This window comes from Chrysemys picta, chromosome 2 (genome assembly GCF_011386835.1).
Source record: "Chrysemys picta bellii isolate R12L10 chromosome 2, ASM1138683v2, whole genome shotgun sequence".
NCBI classification, from domain to species: Eukaryota; Metazoa; Chordata; order Testudines; family Emydidae; genus Chrysemys; species Chrysemys picta.
The window spans coordinates 183,006,586-183,030,433 of NC_088792.1; the positions used below are offsets into that span (position 1 = coordinate 183,006,586).

The window sequence follows — 23,848 nt, forward strand, 5'->3', positions numbered from 1 at the left end:
CTCCTGCTTTGTGATGAATGGGCTGAAGGGTGTTTCCACCTTCAACGAGCTCTCACATCATCCCCTGATACAGTTGCCACCCTTTTTCTGTCCATTCTCATCTTGCTCCCTTCCCCCACCTCATTTCTATTTTTTTTTTTTTTTTGCTCACATTTCACAGCTCCCTTTCTGTTCCTCAAAGCAAAAAGGCTATATGCTGCTTGGGTAGGGATGTCCAATGGTAACTCCATGAGCTGGATACATATGCTTTTGCAGCCTAGCCAAGCATGATGGGAAAAGAGAACAGAAGCTTGTGGCTTCTGCTTAAGTCTGCGGCCCTATACATGTGATCTGCTATGGTCAGCTACACTGAGTCACTGTGGGAGCAGATTTAGAAAGACATTCACTTTCGAGGAGCCACTCACTTCTTTAGCTATGGTAGCAGAAGCACATTTAGGAGGAGGAGCATACGGCATAAGGCAACCTTGTAGGTCCCCATTGTTTTTTTCTGCCCACATCCCACCCCAAGTTGGAATCATAACAACGAATAAGCATAATAAAATTGTGCCTCACCTTGCCAGAAGGTTTTGGATGCATTAAGAAGTTTAAGATTCTGGTAACCAGTTCATTATTAACTCCCGATCTTTCCAAATCAAGAACCTCACAGATACTTTTCAACATGGCATTCCTGAATCTGAACAGAAACAAAATTTAATTATCTTAAACAGGTTATTAAAAAAAAGTCAATATTTAAGTATTGTGAGTTTGAGACACTTTTGATTAGATGTTGATCCTACAAACACATGCAGGTGTAGGCAACTTAAGTACTCCTATTTGCATCTATACTTATCTGTTACATACATAGGTCAGCATCAAGAATAAATGAAAGTAAGTCTCCCTTCTCAACAATTTCCTTAAACCCAACTCAGAGCTATATACTGTGGGATATAAATATACCTACATATAAGCAGCAGTTCCCTCAGAAAAGTCTCCCTAGTTACAATGTAAAGAACTTTTTTTTCCAGATTTGAAGTTATCCACTCCAGGACAAGTCTGATGAACATGACTTCTTAAAAAAACAAAAAACAAAAAAAAAAACAAAAAAAACCCACCCACTTGCAGGCAAGCCCCATCAAAAATGCCTCTACTATTTCTTCTGATTGCTTCTGCCTTTCCATTCAGCCATCTAGTAGTTATCTATGCCCCAAATATACAGTAGACACTGGAACACGTAGTCTACTTAATCAGCAGTTTTGGATAAAGAGAAAATAGAACTGGGTGTCATGTTACAATTTAGCGTTTGCAGGATCAGAAACTAAATGTTTTGCCTTTTTTAAACATAGTGGTCAATGAAATTTTCTATCCAGAAATTGCAACTAGATTTATGCAAAATAACCAGAAAGTGAAACTCATTGTTCTAGCTTCATTGTACAAGATGAGCGAAGAGAAGAGTAATAACCAAGGAAGATAGGTTCAAAGAAATTCTCGGCTCAAATCTAACAGGGTCCCTTTAATTTGGCTCCCGAAGTCCTTAAGGTAACAGGAAAAACAGTATTATTTCCCACTATACTTACTGAGTTTTGAATGACAGCCAAGAACAAATGATGGCTAGATCATATTGGGAGAGACAACAGAAAGTGTCTGTTTCTACCTTTGCAACATTCATTCCAAATCTTTCACCCACCAGACAAGATGGTAAGTAGACACACATATGCACCTAACTACTAGTGCTGACAGCATTCCAAGAATTTAGATTATCTCTGGTTTAGAAGTATTGATAGTTGCCCCAACAGCTATTTTTTTTTTTGGTCAGGGTCCACATTTTTTGGTGAAGGTATAGTCAAGGTCCAGACTCCAGAGAAAACAATACAAAAAACTACAACAAGATTTTTTTGGTCCATTCAAAAGCCTCTGGTGGTTTGGATTTGGCCCCTGGTCCGCCCAGTGACTACACCTGTTCTAAGCTATCAATACAGAGCTAAAGATAAGTATATTTATGAAAGGGTTGACTTAAGTTCTCGAGTTGATATGCTGTACTGATAAGGAAAACATGAGTAGATACGGCTTAAATACACTTCTTGTTGCATTAGTGTTGATTTTTTTAGCCTCACAAAAGTTAGAAAACTGATGAAGGCTTCTATGGCAATGAGCAACGTTACTGTTGGTATGCATTATGTTAGAGTCTTTTGTGATATGATCAAAAACCTCAACAACATATTGCCAAATATTTCATCAACATGGGTTTAAATGGTCTGCTATGAAATTATTCTGAATAAGTGTAAACACTGTTTTTTTAAATGCAAAGCTTCCACATTACTTATGAATTACATAACTCTATATAAGTGTTTATACTGTACTGGAAGAGGTATCTATGGATAAAATAATGATGTTTGGCAGGGTGCAAGCCAGTAAGTATTAAAGTGCAGCTGTATTATGAAGAGTGTTGAAGAGGTCACTGAGGGATTCTATGCTCATTTGTGTCAATACCTTCCAGACCAAGTCCAGCTTAGAAGTAAAAATGCCAGGTGCCTGTACTGTCAAACCCAATGTTCTGTTTGAAGCTCAAGCTCATTCTTTCTCCTTTGCTTTACCCTTCTTCACCATAAGAAATTCTGCAGACCAAATATTGTACTCGGTTATGCTTGTCCAACCCTGTTGAAAATAGTGAGGTTGCAAAGGTGTACAGAAGGCAGAGTTTGGTCCTGCAGTCAGAATGTAATACATACTACAGAAGAATTTCCCCACACATTTGTATATATAGACTCTTCAGTGCTGAAGGGGGTAAAAACTTGTCAGTAAAGCAAGCAGATAATCAGATGTACTAGGACCTAAAATAACAACACATGTGCAACTGCTTTTTCAGAGAAAGAGGATTTTAAGAATTAACATGGAAATTTTGTTGAAGAGGATTAGCACAGCAGATCAAATGTACATCAGCTGCTTTTCATATTAGTCACGAGTGTGAATATGCAAAAGTGTTTAAATATACCCTATAATATTTTGCATATCAAGGGTAATGCAAATGTTCTTCAAATCAACCTGTTAAAGATTAAGATTTTCATCTTTAGATAGGTTGCCATGATTTGTTATGTAGGTCTATGAATATTTGATAAGCACTAACTTTTAAAATTAAACTCCTGGAAAACTGCATGTCCTAGGGAACTAGAAATAGAGAGAGAACAAAAAACTCTACAAAGTTATGGGAGTCCTTTCACTGATTTTCAGCAGACCAAAGAAAGTAAAGGGCAAAATTTTCAATTTAAAAAGTCTGCTTGCTCTTTCCACTTACCAGAACTAACTTCAAAATGTAAGTCAGTAAATTGTCTTGAATTTGAAGCCAGACTGAAATAGCAGCACAAAGTAGGTGTGAACTTCTCCCATTCGTAACAGAGGAGTTAATTACAAATTTAAGTGCTAAAAATCAATCATTTTACAGTTACATTTCCAGCAGAAACATGCAGCTACTGTTCTTATTTGCACATATTTCCAGGTCTTGGCATACATTTGAAAGGAATAAGGCTGCAATTAAATATGCAAATAATCAGAAATGTTTTTTAGCCCTGAAAAGGGCTTCCTCAATCAGACGCAGAAGGATGAATGGGGATCCCTTTGGAGCCAAAGGAGTTCCTTGCTCAACTATAAGGACCAGTGCACAATATAGGTGTACCCCTTGTCACGAGTTGCATGTGGTGCCCTCAAAGCATTTTGCTTAACCTTGGGAATTAAACCCGAGTCGCTCACTGGTCAGACCAACATGCTACCCACAGCAGTCTTGCCATTCCTCGTGAAATAATTAGGTGGAGTGGAGAGCATTGGGGCCAACTACACCTAGAAATGTGGGGACTGCATTGTCCAAACCCAACATTTACAAGTGGTATAGCAAAAGAAAGATCAGAGGTACAGAAAACTAAGATGGCAGTTCTGCTTCTTGGTAGACATTTGCCAACATCCAGAGATTACATAAAATACAAGAGGAAATTATTTAAAGCCTTCTACATGAAGTTCAAGCCACTCTGGTGTTGAAACTTCATTAAATATGTTTTTTCTAATCTCTAGGAAAAAATTACAATACATAACAATTGCTTTCCAGTACAATCCTACACCATTAAGATTAAACCTGCATCAGAAGTTAAAGAGCGCATGTCTAATGAAACTACTTCTTTAGAAATGTTTAAATGTGATTTGAAACAATATTTAGAATCTATTAAGAAATCAAATTGTTTAAGCTGAGCTCAAGGACAAAAAGCAGAGCTCTAGAAAACAATCCCTCATCCTAAAACGTAGATTACTTGGAGCAAACCTTAGAAAATAAGAGTAACCAGCATGATTTAGCTATATTAAGTAGTTATAGAAGTCATTACTTTTTTAACATTTCTTCCTTTTTTTTATATTGATCACTTCCTTTTTCAAATGGAAACCCGCTGAACTGACCCACGTTCTTCTTTAGTGAGGTAACCTAAAAAACAGAACACATTGATTACGTCTCATTGGAAACTGTTTAATAGATTACATCCAGCAATGTTTATTCAACTAATTGTTATTACTATATGAGAAAGTTTGTTCAGATGCTTACATTCAAAAAGGCATACAGAATTAGGCATACAGAATTAGGCCATTATGATCAGCCATTGTATAGTGTGGTAAAATATATGAAAATACTCGAGTATTCATGTACACCGCTACCTTGATATAACGCAACGGTGGATCAAAGCAAGTTCAATATAACGGGGTTTCACCTATAACCCGGTAAGATTTTTTGGCTCCCGAGGACAGCGTTATATCGAGGTAGAGGTGTATTTGAGACAATGTGGGTAAGGTAATATATTTTATTGGACCAACTCCCGTTACTGAGACTATAAGCTTGAAAGCTTATAAAAAGCTCTTCTTCAGGTCTGGGAAATGTACTCAGGCCAGGTCTACACTACACACTTATATCACTATAACATCGCTCAGAGGTGTGAAAACCCAAGTTATGCTATGGCTTATGTTAGAGGAGGTCAGATGGTCACTTCAGCTCTATGAAGTACTAATGTAGTGGTTCCACCCCCAACATCTACAGCCTTTTGCTGGTCTGGTTTATTGCATAAGTTGAGTAAGCAGCATAAAAAGTAAAGAACAGAATGGTTTTGATTGTGCTGTTTTACTTTTTTTTTTTTTTTTTTTTTATTAAATATCACCTTACCTCTGCCCTATTTGAGCAATGCCGCAATATGCGCACACACACACTGGCCCTTGGCACCATAATATTCAGGAGTTTCTAGATCCTGGTGTATCTATACCAGGGGTGGCCAACCTGTGGCTCCGGAGCCACATGCAGCTCTTCAGAAGTTAATATGCATCTCCTTGTATAGGCACCAACTCCGGGGCTGGAGCTACAGGCACCAACTTTCCAATGTGCCGAGGGGTGCTCACTGCTCAACCCCTGGCTCTGCCACAGGCCAGCCCCCACTTCACCCCTTCCCACGCCCCCTCCTGAGCCTGCCGTGCCCTCGCTCCTCCCCCCACCCCGAGCCTCCTGCACACCACGAAACAGCTGATCGGGAGGTGCGGGGAGGGAGGGGGAGGCACTGATCGGCAGGGCTGCCGGTGGATGGGAGGCGCTGGAAGTGGGGTGGAGGGAGCTGATGGGGAGGCTGCTGACGGATTACTGTGGCTCTTTGGCAACGTACATTGGTAAATTCTGCCTCCTTCTCAAGCTCAGGTTGGCCACCCCTACTTTACACTCACACACTTAGACAACTACCTAGAAAGAATACATGTACAATTTACATATTGTACAATGCACATAAAATGTACAACCATTTTACAGACTGGGTGGTGTGATTCTGCTTGAGCTAGCATGCTAAAGATCAGTACATCAAGGATAGCACAGGCAGTGGCTTGTGGTAGCCACCTGAGTACAAACCCATCCAGAACTCCTGGATACGTACTTGGGCGGCTATTCTGATCAGCTGCCTCTGCTATTGCGGTTATACTGATATTTTTAGCATGCTAGCTTGCGTACATCTACGCGAGCTAGGAATCAGATCTCCCACTTCAAATGTAGACACACCATTACTGACAGGATACCATCTCAACCTACACTTTCACTTAACCATCATGACTCAATTGCCATCACAAAGATTTGGTGGGATGAATCTCATATTGGAATATTGGTATAGAGGGGTACGTATTGCTCAGGAAGAACAGGCAGATAAAGAGAGGTTCTGTTACATTATACATCAAGTATAGATATACTTGTTCTGATATCCAGAAGGTGAGAGGAAAACCAGTTGAAAGTCTCTGGGTAAAGATAAATGGGGAAAAAACAGAGGTGACATCATAGTAGACATCTGCAGACCCTCAGAACAGGAAGAGGAGTTGGACAAGGCATTTCTAGAACACACAACAGAAATATCCAAAACACAAGATCAGGTAGCAATAGGGAACGTTAACTACCCCAGACATCTTTTGGAAAAGGAATACAGAAAAAACACAAAATGGCCAATAAGTTCTTGTAATGTACTGGGGACAACTTCTGGTCTCAGAAGGTGGACCAAGTAACCAGGGGAACTGCAATTTTAGACTTGAATCTGACCAACAGGGAGGAATAGCTTGCAAGCCTGATGCTGGAAGGTAATTTGGGTGAAAGTGATAACGAAATGATAGATTTCCTGAGTCTAAGGAAAGGAAGGAGTGAGAGCAACAAAATAAGGACAATGGACTCCAGAAAAGCAGACTTGAACAAACTCCGAGAACTAGTAGGTAAGGTCTGTAGGAAGATGATCTAAGAGTTAAGGAGAGCTGGCAGTTTTTCAGGAGACCATATTAAATGCAAAACTGTCAACTGTTCCAGTGCTAAAGAAAGAGAGCAGGGTGGATAAAAAAATAAATAAAATCTGATTTTTTAAATTTAAATAGATTTTTTCCTCAAAAGAATCCGATCTAAAGATATCTTATCCTGGAATGGGGCTTATAAATTCTATTTCTATAGTATGAGACAATAGTCATGTAATGTTTAAGAAAAGTTTTGTAAATGAGTTCCAATAGTTTGTGAATTAGGAACCCAATCTTATGAGGTTCCAGGGGCTTCTGTATAGATTATTTAGGTTAATCTTTCTATCTACCCAATGGGACTCAGTGCACAGTCTAGAAGATACCATCAGAGGTGCTTAGTTTTGCAGTTCTCAAACTGTGGATTTGTGTCTCCAGAGATAGCATGCTTGTTAACAGCAAAAATGCTTTTAAATAAATAAATAAATAAATAATATAGAGGTGAGAAATAACAGACCTCAACCCTATTGTACCTCTGTAAATTTGTGTACACAGAGTCAATCCCTCTCTCTCTAAAAGTGCAAAGTTTCAAAAAGTTCAACGAATAGAAGAGTGGAATAGATCTGGACAGGGAGAAGAAGTCTGGAGATAAATGTGAGAAGGGAGGGACAGGCAGTAGAAACAAAAGTGAAACTGTTTGAGCAGCATATTCCAGAAGTCTTGAGGTCTTTCTGAGTGTAGCCTTGATTTGAGATCTACCATACCATTCTCTCACTAGAAGGGAAAACCTATAATGGCAGCAGGCTGTAAGAGACCCAGTTTGGGAATATTTTAATGAAGTTCCTCTACTTGTGGGTAAGACAGGCACGTGTGCAAAATGCAAACAGTGCAACAAAGAAATGCAAGACCTGGTTGCCCGAATGAAACATCATGAGGCGTGTTCCTTCTTAGGAGGAAGCTGCGTTGGGATGATGAAAGGAACATGTCTGAACATGCAGGATCTTCAGGTTGGTAAACTTTTTTATTTCATACTTAAGAACTGCCTGTCTTCCTTCTGGACTATTCTTGAATTCTCATGTTTGAGCAAAAAATACAGTTGTTACTCTATGGTACTATCATTTTAGATACAGTTGAGATAAGAATCCATCCTCAACATACAAGATTCTGAAGACTATCCACCTTCAAGATCATTTTCTATAGTTTCATAGTTATCTGCCAATGATAGTGTTTCAGTCACATCATGTATGTCACATAGCCACAGTATATCACTTATAGCAAAAAGAAAAAAAATCTCCATCATCTAGAAACAACCTTAGATAAGTCTGTGATAAGAACCAGCAGATTACAAAAAGAGGTCATTGATGAAAAAATTGCCCGATTTGTTTATTCAACAAACTCTCCTTTCTGTATGATTGAGAACACACACTTCATTAACATGGTTCAGTCATTAAGACCAGGATATAGTCCACCCAACAGAGCAGATGTCGCAGGCAATTGCTGGATAAAGCGTATGAAAGAGAAATTGAGCAGTGTGCAAAAGGTCTAGAGGGTGAAATTGTTAAGCTGAGTCTTGATGGGTGGAGCAATGTCCACAATGGTCCTGTTGCATGTGTTTGTGTGGAATGTCTTCCTTACAGAAACAACTGATACATCAGGAAATGCACACACAGCAGAATACTTACAAGAAGTAGCAGTAAAAACTATCACAAACTGAACAAAAATTCAAATGTCTAGTATGCAGCTTGGTTACGGACAATGCTGCAAATGTATCCAAGATTAGAAGAAATTATTTAGGAGGGAGTGAAGAGAGTCCCAAGCTAATAACATACGGTTGCAGTGCTCATTTGATGCACCTCCTAGCCAAAGACTTCAGTGTTCCAGAAATAAAGGCTAATGTTGTTAAAATTGCAAAATACTTCCGTAACAACCACTTTGCAGCTGCTGCTCTGAAAAAAGTGGGAGGAACCAAGCTAACTTTCCCACAAGACACGTGATGGAACTCAGTAGTGGACTGTTTTGACCACTATATCAAGAACCGACCTAATCGGATGATAGTTTGTGAACAAAATCGTGAAAAAAATAGATGGCACTGTCACAGCCAAAGTTCTCAACATTGGGCTTAAGAGAAATATTGAACACATGCTGAGTACCCTGAAGCCTATTTCTGTAGCCTTGAACAAAATGCAGGGAAATAGCTGTTTTATTGCTGATGCTGTTGAAGTAACTGAGGGCTTGGCTACACTTGCGAGTTACAGCACATTAAAGGAGCCCCGGGCACACTAGCTCACTACCTGTCCACACTGGCAAGGCACGTAGCGCGCTCCTCGTACTCCATCTCAGCGAGTAGAATAACGTTTGATGTGTCCCCGCTGGAGCGCCCCAGCGTCAGTGTGAACCAGGTGTTGCATTACTGCCTCTGGAAACGTCCCATAATCCCCTTAAGGCAAGTGGCCACTCTTGTCATTGTTTTGAATATGCCCTTTGAAAGCTCCGTTTGACAGCCAGCATGCTTATCTGCTCCGAGACAAAGCAACCATTACTGTGGAATGCTCTGTGTGAGAGAGAGGAGGGGGGGCCTGCTGCTGTCTGAACTTAAAAGACAGCATGCTGACATGCTCTCAGCCCCCCCACAAACCCATTCTCTCTCCCAACATACAGACAACACACTCCCTGTCACACTCCACCCCAGCCCCCCATTTGAAAAGCACCTTGCAGCCACCTGCATGCATTACTCTCTATGGCCGTTGCAAGAGCTGCTAATGTGGCCACGCCAATGCACTAGCAGCTGTCAATATGGACAGACTACAGAACTTTCCCTACTGCACTCTATGAAAGCTGGTTTAACTCAAAGCGCTCTACATCTGCAAGTGTAGCCATGCCCTGAGTGAGATCTTAAAAAGAAATATGCAATGACAGAGTTAAAATACAAGCATTAAAAAAACGAATGGGACAAGCACTATCTCCAGCTCATTTTCTTGTAAATATTCTCAATACTCAATACCAGGGTCAAACCTTAACTGCTGAAGAAGAGGAGTTGGCTATGACATGGACATCCAGCAATCATCCCTCCATAATGCCAACTATAATAAACTTCAGAGCTAAGGATGAACCATTCAAGAAATAGGTTTGCTGATGATGTTTTAAAGAAAGTCACACCAGTGAACTGGTGGAAGTCACTTAAGCACTTGGATTCAGAGACTAGTGAAGTGATGATCTCACTTTTAACAGCAGTAGCTTCTTCTACCGGTGTAGAAAGAATATTTTCTTCCTTTGGACTAATTCATTCCAAATTGAGAAATCATTTGGGACCTGAAAAAGCAGGAAAGCTTGTTTTTCCTTTTCCAGATTATGAACAAACAGGAAAATGAAGGTGAAGATGACTGAGTTAGCTGCAGAAGCCAATATTTTAAGTTTCTCACGTTGACCTGGCTGACAGTCTATTTAATTTTTTTTTAATATTTCATTTAACTATTTTAGTTAAAACAAATTTTAACAAAAACAAATCTGATTTTAAAAAAACTTGAATGTTTAACTAAATTCAAAAATTCATATGCTCGTTTTGTTAAAATATTATGTTTGCTGTTGAAGGCTAATCAGGAGTTTGCGATTTCAATAAGATATGAAAACTACAGGAAAAAACAACTGGGGGCAGGGGCATCCTATTTATGAATAAGGACAATGGATTGTTCTGATATATCTTGGGGTACATACCCCCAGAATATTTCACCTAGCAGGCAAGCTGACATCATGTTTGTCTCATGAATGGAAGGACCTGGCTGTAAAATGCTAGGACTTTGGGATGAGCATTGCTCTAAGACACAAAAGTATATAGTTATCATTCGAATCTCTATATTTTGTTAAGTAAACTTTACTTGTTTTCACTACAGAATTATCTAAGTCCTGTGTGTGTAAAACAGAGCAGTGATCAAAGATGTAACTGGTAAGTTGGGTTGTACTATTCCCCTGGGAGCTGCAAATCTGTAAATATTAGGACTGTCCAGTGGATCAGGGGCTGGATACTCAAGAGAGACATTTGGAGGCTGCCTATTGCTAACTTGTAAAGGGCAGTGGGGTCTCTGTAGGCCTAGATGGAAGTGCTTGTGTTGCCTGTGGCTGATGGGAGTTGGGGAACTGATACCCAGCAGGCAGAGACAAGGCTTCCTCATGCTAAGGGTAGGTGCTGGGTACCCCCCAGGAAGCGTCACAGAAAGGAACACAAGCCAAAATAGGGAAAGAGCAAGTTTAAAATGATATTTAGATAAATTAGATGTATTCAAGTTGGCAGGACTGGATGAAAATTTATCCTAGAGTACTTAAGGAACTAGCTGAAGCAATCATCTTCGAGAACTCATGGAAGCTGGGTGAGATCCCAGAGAACTTGAGAAGGGCAAACATCATACCTACCTATCTTTAAAAGGGGGAAACAAAGAGGACTCTGGGAATTATTGAGCAGTCCGCGTAACTTCAATACCTTGATTTTTTTTTAGTAGCTTTCAATCAATCAATTTGTAAGCACCTAGAGCAGGAGTTCTCAAACTGGGGGTCGGGACCCCTCCAGGGGTCGTGAGGTTATTACATGGGGGGGGGTGTTCACCAGCTGCCAACCTCCACCCCAAACCCTGCTTTGCCGCCAGCATTTATTATGGTGTTAAATATATAAAAAAGTGTTTTTAATTTATGGGGGGGAGGGGGAATTGCATTCAAAGATTTGCTATGTGAAAGGGGTAACCAGTAAAAAAGTTTGAGAGCCTCTGACCTAGAGGATAATACAGTTATAAGATCTGCCTAGAAAAAATCATGCCAAACCAACCTAATTAACTATTTAGCAGATTACTGGCCTAATGGATGGGGGAGGGAAATGTGGTTTAGACCAAATAACTAAGATGGGTGCACAACTGGTTGAAAGACCAAACTCAGAGTAATTATCAATAGTTCACTATCAAACTAGAAGCATCTAGTGGAGTCCCACAGGGCCAGTCCTAGGTCTGATACTATTCAATATTTTAATTAATGGATTTAGATAATGCAATGAAGTGTATGGTTATAAAATGTAGTAATGACACCAAGCTCGGAGGGATTGCTAGCACTTTGGCACACAGGACCAGAATTCAAAACAACCTTGACAAATTAGAGAAATGGTCTGAAATCAACAAAATAAAATTCAATAAAGGCAAGTGCAGAGTACTTCACGTGGGAAGAAAAAAAAAAATCAAATGCATAATTACAAAATGAGGAATAACTGACTAGGTGGTAGTACTGTTGAAAAGGATTTGAGATTATAGTGGATCACAAATTGAATACAAGTCAACAGTCTGATACAGTTGGGAAAAACACTAATATTCTTCAGTTTATTAACAGGAATGTCGTATGTTACACACAAGAGAAAATTGTCCTGCTCTACTTGGCACTGGTGAGGCCTCAGCTGGATTACTGTGCCCAATTTTGGGCTCCACACCTTAGGAAATACGATGGCCTCTAGAGGAGAGCAACAAAAACGATTACAAAGTTTAGAAAACATGATCGATGAAGAAAGAAAAAAATTAGGCATGTTTAATCTTGAGAAAAGCCGACTGAGGGGGACTTTCAAAGGGCTATTATAAAGAGGACGGATCAATTGTTCTCTATGTCCACTGAAGGTAGGACAAGAAGTAATGGGCTTAATCTGCAGCTAGAAAATTTAGGTTACGGGAGGTTCTGGAATCTCCATCAGAGGGTTTTTAAGAATAGATTGTCCAAACACCTGTTAGGGATGGCCTAGGGTTTACTTGGTCCTGCCTCAGCACAATGGGCTGCACTTGATAACCTCTCAAGGTCTACTCCAGCCCTACATTTCTATGATCATTAAAGCATTAGAATCCTTTCATATTCCACCAAACTGCTGACAATATCCTTTGTAATAAGAGATTTATGCCCTACTACGGATATAACGCACAATTCTTTACTGAAATTATGCATACTGGATCCTAAAGGTACACATAACAGCTCTTCTCTCGGAGGGTGCAAAACACAGATTTCCTCATATAATCACAATTCTGTCAAACACCTCAAAGTAATCCACAAATGTCCTTGTATCAAACACACTTTTACCAAGCAGGCCCAACTAATGCCTCCATCATTTACTGTTGGTACTCCTAACACATTGACTGCACCTGTAGTGTATGCAAATAAATCCCATTGGCTACTGCCAGCTCAGGGGACCAGAGGAAAGGTGGTGTGGGCAACCTCTTCCCCCACCCACGTTTTGTGCTTTAATGATGTTAGATGGAATCCTGTGGGTGAAAGTGAATGGGATATAAAAGGCAGTGAAGGACTTGCACGTTTCAGCAACTCTGGAGTCATTGCTAACACCAGTTCAGCTACACCATTGGTTACAGCATTGAGAGCTCTACTTTAGACCAGAAGCTGGTCTTTTAAACATTGGGTCATCTACAATTGCTTCAAGCAAATGTAGTCAACAGGATGCTTAAAACTACAGCATCTTGTCCACACTAGGGCTCCTTCAACATTGCTACCATCAATGAAGCTGACCCCAGTGTTGGCAACAATAAGAAATTTTTGCAAACATTTCCCTAATGCATGAGGCTTAAGAATAAGTGCCTCTTCCATATTTCAAAACATCTCCTTTAGAAATAAAGTCTAAAGTATTAGATTGATCTCCCTTCTCATGGGTGATGCACCCCACAACATGAGCCATGACCCAACCCTCTTCCACCCCCACATCAAAACTGAATGTATTATCATTAGCACATAAATAGTTCAGAAACAAATTTGCAATTGATGAAAGTTAAGATCATTTGGAACATTTTCTGCACTAGCAAATTATTTTTCAAATTTCAAGTTTATTTTACTTTTGTATTTTATCCCTTTAAAGAGATTAATCATGTGAATTATATTAGTTTAAAGGGGTAACACATCAGCTTGAAGTGTGATCAGCCTCAAAAGGCAAGTTAAGTTGTTTCAGTTACTTCATCTACCCAAGTCCTGCAAGTTTTTGTGGTTTTTCAAACATATTTGAGGGGGGAAAAAAGACTAGGGTTTTGTTTTGTTTTAAATAAAAAAGTGTCCTCTTTCCCTCAGTTGCTGTATGAAAGGGTCACAAATATGCAGAGACCACAGTGAAACCAACTATCATGTAGTGCTCTCAAACACACAGGTAAACAATTAGAAGAATTGAGAAAAAATTATTTTCTGTGTTCGTAATCTTAGATGTTGTTATAACAATGATAGATAAAGGATTTCACATGTAATTATAATTAAGTGACTATGTACCTTAATGCTAACATTCTGTGGGCAGGCATTGTAACGATGTAGCTTTTAAAAAGACACATGTCCACTTGGAAAAGCTAGGATACACTATACATGTTTTACTCTACCAAAAGAGCGTTAATATCATGCAAAAGATTGACTTAAGGGACTTACTGTGCCTGGCCTGTTGTAAAGGAGTTTGTGTAGATTTCTGAGTTCATCTGTTTTCTTCTTACTCAAAAAAAACTGTATCCTTTCAATTTCGCAAAGCTTTTGTCCCTTTCCTGAAAGAGTTAAAGTTATGTTGCGTCTCTCATTCATGTTCTTCAAAATTACACATTTGTTTATAACTTGTAGTATCTGTTTTAAATATAGCAAGTGTTTAAAACTGAAATATTTTTGAGGTAGAGGAGGAAAGTTATTTTACTACTAGACCAAAAACTTCAGATGGCAGATGACTGCCTGTTTACTGTGTCCATCATAATTAAATACTTGCTAGCCATCTTTATATTATTCCTTTGTTACCTGATGCTCTGTGTCCAAATAGATGTTACACACACTTGCACATTTATTCCTAGCAGCTCTTGCATTCACAACTGGTGTCTATATATCATGTGCCTGCCTGAGATCAGGTAAAAATGTACTTTGTTCAAGTATTTCAACATTGTTGATGGACAGTTACACAAACCTCTCCACATTTGTAATTTTAATAGCCACTCTTTCTGTAAAAAGAAATCAACACCCTATTTTAAGATTTATGGTGGCTCAGTTATCTTATCTAGGATTCATAATTTAGTCAACTTAAGAAATTTCACTATTCACTACTAGTTAGAACAATTATAGTTCTGAAATAAGTGAACAAACTTGCCTGGTGCAATTGTAAAAGGTTCCCTTTGTAACGAGGATACCTGCATGGTCAATCTCTCTACTTTTTTCTTCTCTCTCTTCCCTTCAACAATGAGACTCTTTTCTGCAAAAGACAGTTTCCCTTAAGTATAACATTTCACAAATAGTGAGACAAACACTGCAACTGCACTGCTATCATATGGAGAGAAGGGGGAGAATTTCAATATATCTCAAGGTATCAGCTATAGTATCCTAACCTGCAGTAGAAGTACCTAATTAACTTAAAAGAGACATTGTACAAAATTTTAGTGTAAAATGCTAGTCTGAACTAACAAGAAGAGCCCCAAATAACATCTTATAATTTACGTAACCAAGAGACTTACAGAACTGATTTACAACTAACTGGAGCCACACCTGCTGAAAACTGAGCTGAACTATACATACAAATATGATAAAAGTAGGTTTGGATATAATCTCTATACAAGCCTATTGATGAGATCTTATTTTAATTAAGTTGTAGCATCCCAGCCACACCCCAGGATTTAGACTCCATCTTGTACAGTAATTCCTCACTTAATGTCAACCCGGTTAACCTTGTTACGTTGCTGATCAATTAGAGAACATGCTCGTTAAAAGTTGCGCAATGATCCCTTATAACGCTGTTTGGCAGCTGCCTGCTTTGTCCACTGCTTGCAGAAAGAGCAGCTCATTGGAGCTAGCTGGTGGGAGCTGGGAACCAGGGTGGGCCAGCAGCCCCCTTAAGTTCCCTGTGCGGCAACCGCCCAGCAGGCTATTAATTGCCCGGCAGATCAGGTGTCCCTCCCCCCACTGCCGTGTGCTGCTCCTGCCCTCTGCTTTGGAGCTGCTCCCGGGAGCCTCCTGCTTGCTGTGCAGGGGGTGGAGGAAGGAGGGGTGCTAATGTCAGGGTGTCCCCCTCCCCTGTACCCCTTCTCCACAGAGCAGGGAGGGATGGATACGACAAGGCTCAGGACAGAGGGAGCTTGCTGGCAGCAGCAGCTGCTGCTGTCTCAACTTGCTGATCTATTTAAAAAGGCAGTGTACTTAGAGTGGGGTCAGCATACTTAAAGGGGCAATGTGCGTGTCTCTGTCCCACACACCTTGTGTGTGTCTCCTCCCTCCATTCGTGCTGCCTTTTAAAGTGTGAGGCTACATTAACAACAATGTGTTAACCCTTGAGGGCTCAGCCGACTACTAGATCATTTAGCAGGAAGGCATTCCCTGGGAAATATCCCACCCTCTGACTCCACCACCTCAAACAAGCTTCACAATCATCATTGCTGTGTACAGTATTAAATTGTTTCTTTAAAAAACTTATACTGTGAGTATATATTAGTCTTTTCTCTGGCAAAAAAAGTTTCCCTGGAACCTAAACCCCACCCCCATTTACATTAATTCTTATGGAGAAATTGGATTCACTTAACATCGTTTTGCTTAAAGCAGCATTTTTCAGGAACATAACTACAATGTTAAGTGAGGAGTTACTGTACATCCTCTTGGGATATGGAGCCCTATAGCGCCAGACCCCATAGAACCAGTGCTGACCTTCCAAGTCTCTCCCCAAAGGTCCACACATAATGGGCACTACAGTTTACAGTTGAACTGTTCAGAGATCACATGATAGTCAAAGCAAGGAATTCATAGGCAAAGGAAATTAACAATATACACTTTGTTCATAGATTTATGGATAAACAAGTATCTGAATGGAAATCCTTCCCTCTAGTGTCCTCACCACTCCCAAGTCTTTTGGGTTTTTGGTCAGTGTCCTCAAGGGGGTCCAGCACCATTCTCTTTTCTGGCAATGGTGTCTCTCCGCTTAGAAAGCCTCTCTCTTAAAGCCTACCTGAAACAGCTTTTACTTTCTCATGCAGTGATTTTCCATTATCCAGCCCTTGAGTAGAACTTACACATTCAACCCTGCGTGGGCTGCTGGTTTAACAGTTAGTCTCTGCTGGTAGTCTCCATTGTCCTGCCAGGGTAATGCCATTGAATAGTTAATGGCCAGTGATGACTCTCTCATTCAGGGTCAAACTCAGAGGTACCACGCTCTGCCTAACACAAGAGGACTGATGCAGTCCCACATGACAGTTACATTATACAGTGAAGCACATAATCAAGCTGACACTCAAAATGAAGGCTGAAATATAACATGGTATTCACAAAATCGGACTGGAGACCCACAGAACCTCCAAACTGTCAGATTTCAGATGCCAGCATAGTCTGACACGTTTATGTCATTTCAGTTACTGCTCCTGCTGTTAATTCCCCATGCTAATTTATGATTCTGCAACATACTGAAGAACTATTCCACTTAGAATTATCAGTCCTTGTAGAAGGCTTCTAAGATGCAAAGAGGATATAAGCTAACTCCTCAGTGACCTCGTGCTTACAGAGTTCCACCTTGTCAGGAAACAAGAAGGTAAAATGCGCTTCAGTTTGGGATGGAGTGAGGTGCCCTGGTTCTGAAAGATTATCTGAGGCTAGATTTCCAGTTTGACTGTATCAATATTGGCCATTTACAACAGAGTTGAGGACCACATCGGTCCAGAGCAGTGTGAAACTATTAGGATTGACCCTTAGTCAATACCTATAATACCGTAGGCAGTAATGGTGGGTAGACACAGATGAACTTTCCTTCTCGGCAGATGAAGAAGGCATCCCCTATTAATGTGGTCTTCTCTTGACAACAAAGAAGTAGCTTTTTGTTCAGGTGAGCTGCTCCTTATAGCTTCCACTGGATTCCCAGAATAGAAACTACTTGTAAAACTCTATCATGGAAAGACTCATTCTGTCTTCAACTGTAATCTCCCTCTCTGCCAAGTACATAGCAACCAGGAATTTCTTATCCCTGGACTGCCCACCACAATAACATCCATTACATGGATACAATGTAAGAGTCCATGTGATGCTTGCTTCCACTGCAACAACAGGGTCCACTGAGGCTCCTCTCATGTGGGGATGTGCCACAGGTATTACAAATACAGTTAGTCACATTAAAAAAGGAAATTGTTTCCTAAAATTAAGTTCTAGGGAAGCTTCATAAAATAAACTTAGATGTTCATATGTTAGACATTAGGAAATATCTGCACATAGAGCCATGCCCCCTTTTTCATTCCCAAAGCTATTCTACTTTGTTCCATTTCACTCATCCTTGAACACTGACTACTCCAAAGAATTATTGCTGAATATAATCTGATACTTTGACCCCTAATTCAGCCCTTTCTTTGCATGTATACCTACCTTTTTCTTCTTCCTCCTCCTCCTCATCACTTTCTTCAACTTTGTTTTCAGTTTCAGGTTCTCTCTCATCTGTTTGTTCAGCAGACATTGTATCTTCTTTTGAGGAAGACATAGTGAGTGAATCTGTGGAACACAAGGGAACTGTCATTGCTATTACAACATCTAAGAAAAATTCTTGAATCTATATAGGCATGGCAGAACTCAGATTTTTTATATAATTTTGATGGATAATATTGGGTTTTAAGCTTTATTTTAAACATTTTCAGTTGTAGAAAATTATGGAGGGTCAGACAATTATTTAATGACAAATTCAAAAAGTTAAAGCTTTGTAACCATTAAAATACAAACTGTCAACATTATGTCAAAATATACACAGTAAATATCCTTAAATCAAACTCTAGTACATTTTCAAGCAACATTTTTCTTACTTTGCCTATCTGTAAATTTATTATTATTATTATTGATGGAAATATTTTTTCATCCCTGTGTGTTTGTACAGTGCAACTGATGTTTACTGACATTTACCAATAAAAACCTAATTTGTCCAAGTCTAAGTCTACCAGACATCTTTGTTGGATAAAAGTCCTGTCACAATATTACTGGGATGTTTGAGTACTTTAGACTGACTATTTGATGCTATAAACACAAATTCAAGTAACCTAAAGAGGAATATGAACAATTTTTCACATCCTCCTAATGCAAGTCTGGTCATTTTTTGTGACTCTTCAAATACCCCACTAAAGAACAGCTCATTTTAAAGTAAAAGTTTTAGTTATAACAAATGGCAATGTTATCAAATCCTTCCAGACATGAAGGTCTCAGTCTGCATCCTGAACTATACAGCCATACCTACTGAAAGCAATAACAGTGCATTAACATAGCTTAAAGCTGCTGACAAAATATCAAGAGTTAGAAAATACAAATGCTTAAAAAAAACCACAATCTTCATTATGCCACACTTCAGATAGGGAATATTTACTTCTGCTTTTGGTTAAACATGAATATTGACCTACATTTATGTTGTCATATAGTAAGTACACACTCACATAATGTACGAACAACAAACAACTTAGAGGAGTACATGCTGCTTTTGGAACAATGATAACTGGGTGAAATTCTAGGTTGCATGTGTTATATACAAAAGATCAGATAAGATGATCTAGTCTGATCCTTCTGGAGATAAAAATCTATGGAACAACAATCACGTATTAGTGCGGAGATGGCCAACCTGAGCCTGAGAAGGAGCCAGAATTTACCAATGTACATTACCAAAGAGCCACAGTAATACGTCAGCAGCCCCCCATCAGCTCCCCCACCCACTGGCAGCCAATTAGCATCTCCCCATCCCTCCTGGTTCCTGGCATGCAGGAGGCTGGGAGGAGGAGGGGAGTAGCCAGGGCATGGCAGGGTCAGGGAGGGAAGGGGTAGAGTGGGAGCAGGGCCTGAGGCAGAGCCAGGGGTTGAGCAGTGAGCACCCCTCGGCACATTGGAAAGTTGGCGCCTGTAGCTCCAGCCCTGGAATCAGTGCCTGAGCTTTTAAAGTGAGGACAAACTTGCGGGTATAGAAGTCTGGAAAGGTTGAGAACCATTGGTACTCAGGGATGTGGCCTGCGATTTCAGGAGAGGAAGGGAAGTAGGAGGAGAGAAGGGTTTTCACACAGTTTGCCAAACGAGATGCCTAATGAGCAAATTGAGAAGTAACTTTTCAATCATTTGTGCTGTTACTCCAATACTAAACAGTAAAAAAAATCGAACTTGGCCCTGGAGGAACCCCTCAGGGCATTTCCAACTGTTCAGTTTGTTCACACAACTCAAAAGTAGCAACACTTTTAAAGACGTAGCCAAGCCTCCCCTTTGTAATAAGCAAGTCACTGAAGGTTACGTTGCTTAACCGACGGGACCCAGCTTTGGACAGCGCCCAGTGTCTGGGGATGGAGAATGACCTACACGAACTGAGAAGGCGGGGGCGGCGTTGCAGCGTGTGCGCGGCGCAGCCGGACTGATGACCCTGGCTCACGGGGATGCATCCGCTCGGCAGGGCTGGGACAGGACGGGAGGGCTCAGGGCACCCGGACGCTGCAGGGAAGCGCAGGTCGCCCCGCGCTGTGGCTGGGGAAGCAGCGACCCCGAGCGGGCGGGGACCGGGCCAGGACTGGGGTCCCCAGGAAACCCTTCAGACGGGAAACACAACCCGCCGCGGGGAGAAGTGAGAGCGGCCAGGCCCGGCCCGGCGAGCCGGAGGATCGGAGACCCTGGAGCGGGGGAAGGGCCCGGCTCCTCTCCCCGCGGGGCCTGGCTCCCGCGCAGGCCTGGCCGGGCTAGGTCCCTGCAGGGCCGGACAGTCGGAGTGACTCCGCCCACGCTAGGGATCCGGGGCTCCCACAGGCCTCTCGCCCCAGAGCCCCTGCGCCCTGTGATCCTAGCGGCCGCGGTCCCTTGTCGGAGCCGCGATTCACCCACCTCGGCTCGGCGCTGCCTGGCGGGGTCCGGCTCCTCTCGCCCGTGTGGGCGGCGGCTGGAGGCGACAGTTCACAATTACCGGGATGGGGGCGGGGACAGGCGCGCGCTTCACGTCTCGCGCTCACACTGTCCCCGGGCCGGAATCAACAAGGTTTTCAAAATGGCGGGTTCTCGGTAGGGGGGAAGGAAGCGGGAAGGCGGCAGCCAATCAGCGCCCAGAACCCAAGTCGCGGCTGGAGGGCGTGAAGCGAACGAAAGGCGAGCGCGCGCAGGTGGGCGGGACGATGGCTGTTCGTGAGCGCGCGGGCGCCTGCCGCTTGCTGTAGAGGGGGGTCGGGAGCAGCGCAGCGTGTCTGATGCTTCCCCCCCATTAACATCCGGGGGGATTTGTCACTAGCTTAATGGAAGCAATGAAATTGTGACTGTCTGTGTAGAGCCTGTGGAGATTCTCAGCGAAAGGAATGATGTGGGTGCTCAGTACGAGGGGGGTGTATCAAGGGTGCACACTTCCCCCTCTAATAGTTACTCACTCTAATACTCCTATCCCAGGACTTGTGAGGTGGGGCAATATTTTCATCCCCCTTTTAAGTCCGGATAAACCCTGACATAGAAAGAGGTAGTGCTTTTCCTAAGATCCCGCAGCCAGTCAGTGCAGAGCCGGGAACAGAAGCTGTGCTCACAGTCCTATACGTTAGCCACAAACAAATCCAGCCTTTCTTTACTGGTATCTGTAGTTTTCAAACTGTTTTCTTTCCTCTCTCTCTTTCCCAATCTCTTTTGTCTTTACATTCCACTTGCTTGTTTCCCCTCTTTTCAACTGGCCTTTTTTCCTACAATGATTCTGTTTCCTATCCACCATGGTTGCTTCCTTGAGATAGACTGTGCTGCTACTCAAAGCCAAGAAGCAGTCCTATTTTATCTCCTAGTTTCTTCCCTAAATGTGCTGTATTGTTGGCTCACGTGACCAGGCAACATGTGCAGTATCCTGGGGGTGGGACCTACTTCATGTCAGCCCTCTTGACATGAGGTAGGTGCTTTGCGCTCTTGCACCTTTCTCTGTCTCCCTCCTTCTTATAAGAGGGAGGCAGAGAAAGGTGCAAGAGCAAAGCACCTACCTCATGTCCAGAGGGCTGTGGGGAAGAAGTGCTCCACAGCAGCCAGAGGGAAAGACCTGGCTCTACCTGTAGCCAAGGGTAGGATCAAGCTCCTTAAGAAGCAACAGAGGGTCCTGTGGCACCTTTGAGACTAACAGAAGTATTGGGAGCATAAGCTTTCGTCGGTAGCCTGGACAGGACAGTGAAAGTGCTACTCCTGAGGGCATTCTGTGACAAAAAATTAAAAATTCTGCGCACATTATAAAATTCTGCAAGATTCTGCACATTTTATTTGTCAAATAAATGTGAAGGCTCCAGCATGGCATTGGGGAGCACAGAGCACTGGCTGCACAGAGGTGGGAGATCACTGTGCAGCTCCCCCTCTCCTCCCCGGGGCATGGACCCAGCAAAAAGGTTGCACCCAACCCTGACAGAGCGCAAGGATTGGGCCTGCCCCAGAAACACCCCAGTGCCCTGCCCCCCTGTGCCAGGTACATCAGGTGTGGGCAGGCAGGCTCAGCAAGACAGGATCCAATGTGGAGGGGCTTAGTGTGTGGGGAATCCAGGTGTGGGTTGAGAGGGTTCTCTGTGGGGCAATGTGGGTGTGGGCAGCTCAGTGGAGGATGCACAGGGGCTTGAGAGGTTCTGGGTGCAGCCGTAATGGGACTCTGCAGGGGGGTCCAGGTGAAGGTAGTGGGGGTCTGAGTACAGCTCAGCTCCCTGTACAGTGATCCCTCCCCCTGCAGCCGAGGAGCGATGTGTGCAGGAAGTGCTGGGATGGGGTGGGGAAAGTTTGCAGAGCTTCCTACAGCCTGGGGAGAAATCTGGAGGTGGGTCTGACCCAGCCCCAGATGCCATGCTGGGGAAGAGAAAGTCCTGTCTTCCCTAGCCCCAGGACTAGCAGCTGAGCCCGGTGCAAGGTAGGAGCCACCAGCCATGTCTTCCCCAGTCCTGCCCCCGCTCCACAGTTATTTACCTCTCTGCTGGCTGTCCTGGGTACCTGAAACATACTGCTGGGAAGGGCTGCATGACCCTTTTTGTGGCTTCCCTTTGCTTCCCTGTCAGAAAGTCATTTTTCTGCAGGAAAACAAAGAAATCTGCGGGGGGGGGGGGGACGGGGACATAAATTGTGCGCATGTGCAGTGGTGCAGAATTCCCCCAGGAGTAAAGTGCTAATGAGTGTCAAAGCAAACTGACATTTGTGCTTGCTTAGGGTTAGAAGGAAGTTGGCTTTCCATTGCCGTGCTCCAACAGGGCAGACTGCTGAGACCCACAGGATCTTAATGAGCTGTTGAGGCCAAATTACTAGGGGAGCAGGAATGTATAGCATTAAGTTAAACTATTTCTATGTTAATAAACCAGATCCCCAAAGGGGTGTTATTGACTCACATGAGAGTGTGGATGCAGTTATTGGGAAGACCAGAATAGGAAAACTGAGGCAGGAGTTGTGACAGATATTGCAACCCATGAAGCATCTTTGGGGGGCCATCATGTTACATTTATAAATAAGACAGTAAGAAAGTTGTGATTGTTGTTAATCTGAAAGTTGTGGCCAGTCTGTTCAAGTTGCGCTTGGGTTGAAGGTGCATATTGGCAGCTGGAGGGACAGGTTGCAGAGGATGGTGCAGGACCTAAACTCTTGTTTTGTAACTGAATAGATGTCAAGTTGGTAGCGGGTCCTTTACCCTCCCACAGGGGCTACATAATCCTGGCCAAACGTTCAACACTCAAGGCAGAATGTGAGCCCCAACACCCCTGAACCCTAGAGGCAGCCCCAGCTCAGAGACTGGAGAGGGCTGGCACTACCTTGGTTCCCCTATCCCAGTCCCACTCTGTATGGGAGGCATAAGCCACAGGTTGTGCCCAGCCCCACTCACTGGGGCCTCCCTGAACCTGTGCACTAGCACAGCCAGACAGCCGCAAAAGATGAAGTCCTCAAAGTTGCACAGGAGCCACTGCTCTTCAGTGGCCCAGCCCACACAATCTGAAGGAGATGGAATTGCACCTGGGCAAAGGCAGTAGCAGATTTGCCATGGCACCACTGGGCCCACATTCCAGGGGGGCAGAAGCTTGGTGCTCCTGGCACTGAGGCTCCTGCTGCAGTAGGGCAGCCAAACTCCCCCACCCCTGCCTCCTCTCACAGCTTGCTCTGTTCCCGCCCTCCCCCTCCCTGCTGCTGATCAGTTTGCCAGCAGGAGGGGTAGGCCACAGCA

General features: G+C 42.6%; 1 protein-coding gene and 1 long non-coding RNA gene across 3 annotated transcripts in view; both read right to left on the minus strand.

Annotated features, from left to right (window-relative positions):
• The window catches only part of DEK (DEK proto-oncogene), a 34,130-nt gene extending 13,365 nt beyond the window's left edge, over window positions 1–20,765 (minus strand). The window contains exons 1-6 of one of the 2 annotated variants that reach the window (XM_005302871.5): window positions 20,542–20,765; window positions 18,082–18,204; window positions 14,846–14,947; window positions 14,152–14,261; window positions 4,341–4,435; window positions 553–673 (exon numbers count right to left, since the gene is read on the minus strand). In XM_005302871.5, the coding sequence (XP_005302928.2) occupies window positions 553–673; window positions 4,341–4,435; window positions 14,152–14,261; window positions 14,846–14,947; window positions 18,082–18,193 (540 nt within the window). In that variant the 5' untranslated portion in view covers window positions 18,194–18,204; window positions 20,542–20,765. The remainder of the gene's footprint in view (window positions 1–552; window positions 674–4,340; window positions 4,436–14,151; window positions 14,262–14,845; window positions 14,948–18,081; window positions 18,205–20,541) is intronic. The other variant, XM_065585088.1, reaches the window with a different exon arrangement.
• Window positions 12,049–13,001, minus strand: LOC122174712 (uncharacterized). The gene is made up of 2 exons (XR_006176900.2): window positions 12,882–13,001; window positions 12,049–12,207 (listed from the first exon to the last, which is right to left on the minus strand). It is a non-coding gene; the product is annotated as an uncharacterized LOC122174712 (long non-coding RNA).
• Window positions 20,766–23,848: the final 3,083 nt, after the last annotated feature.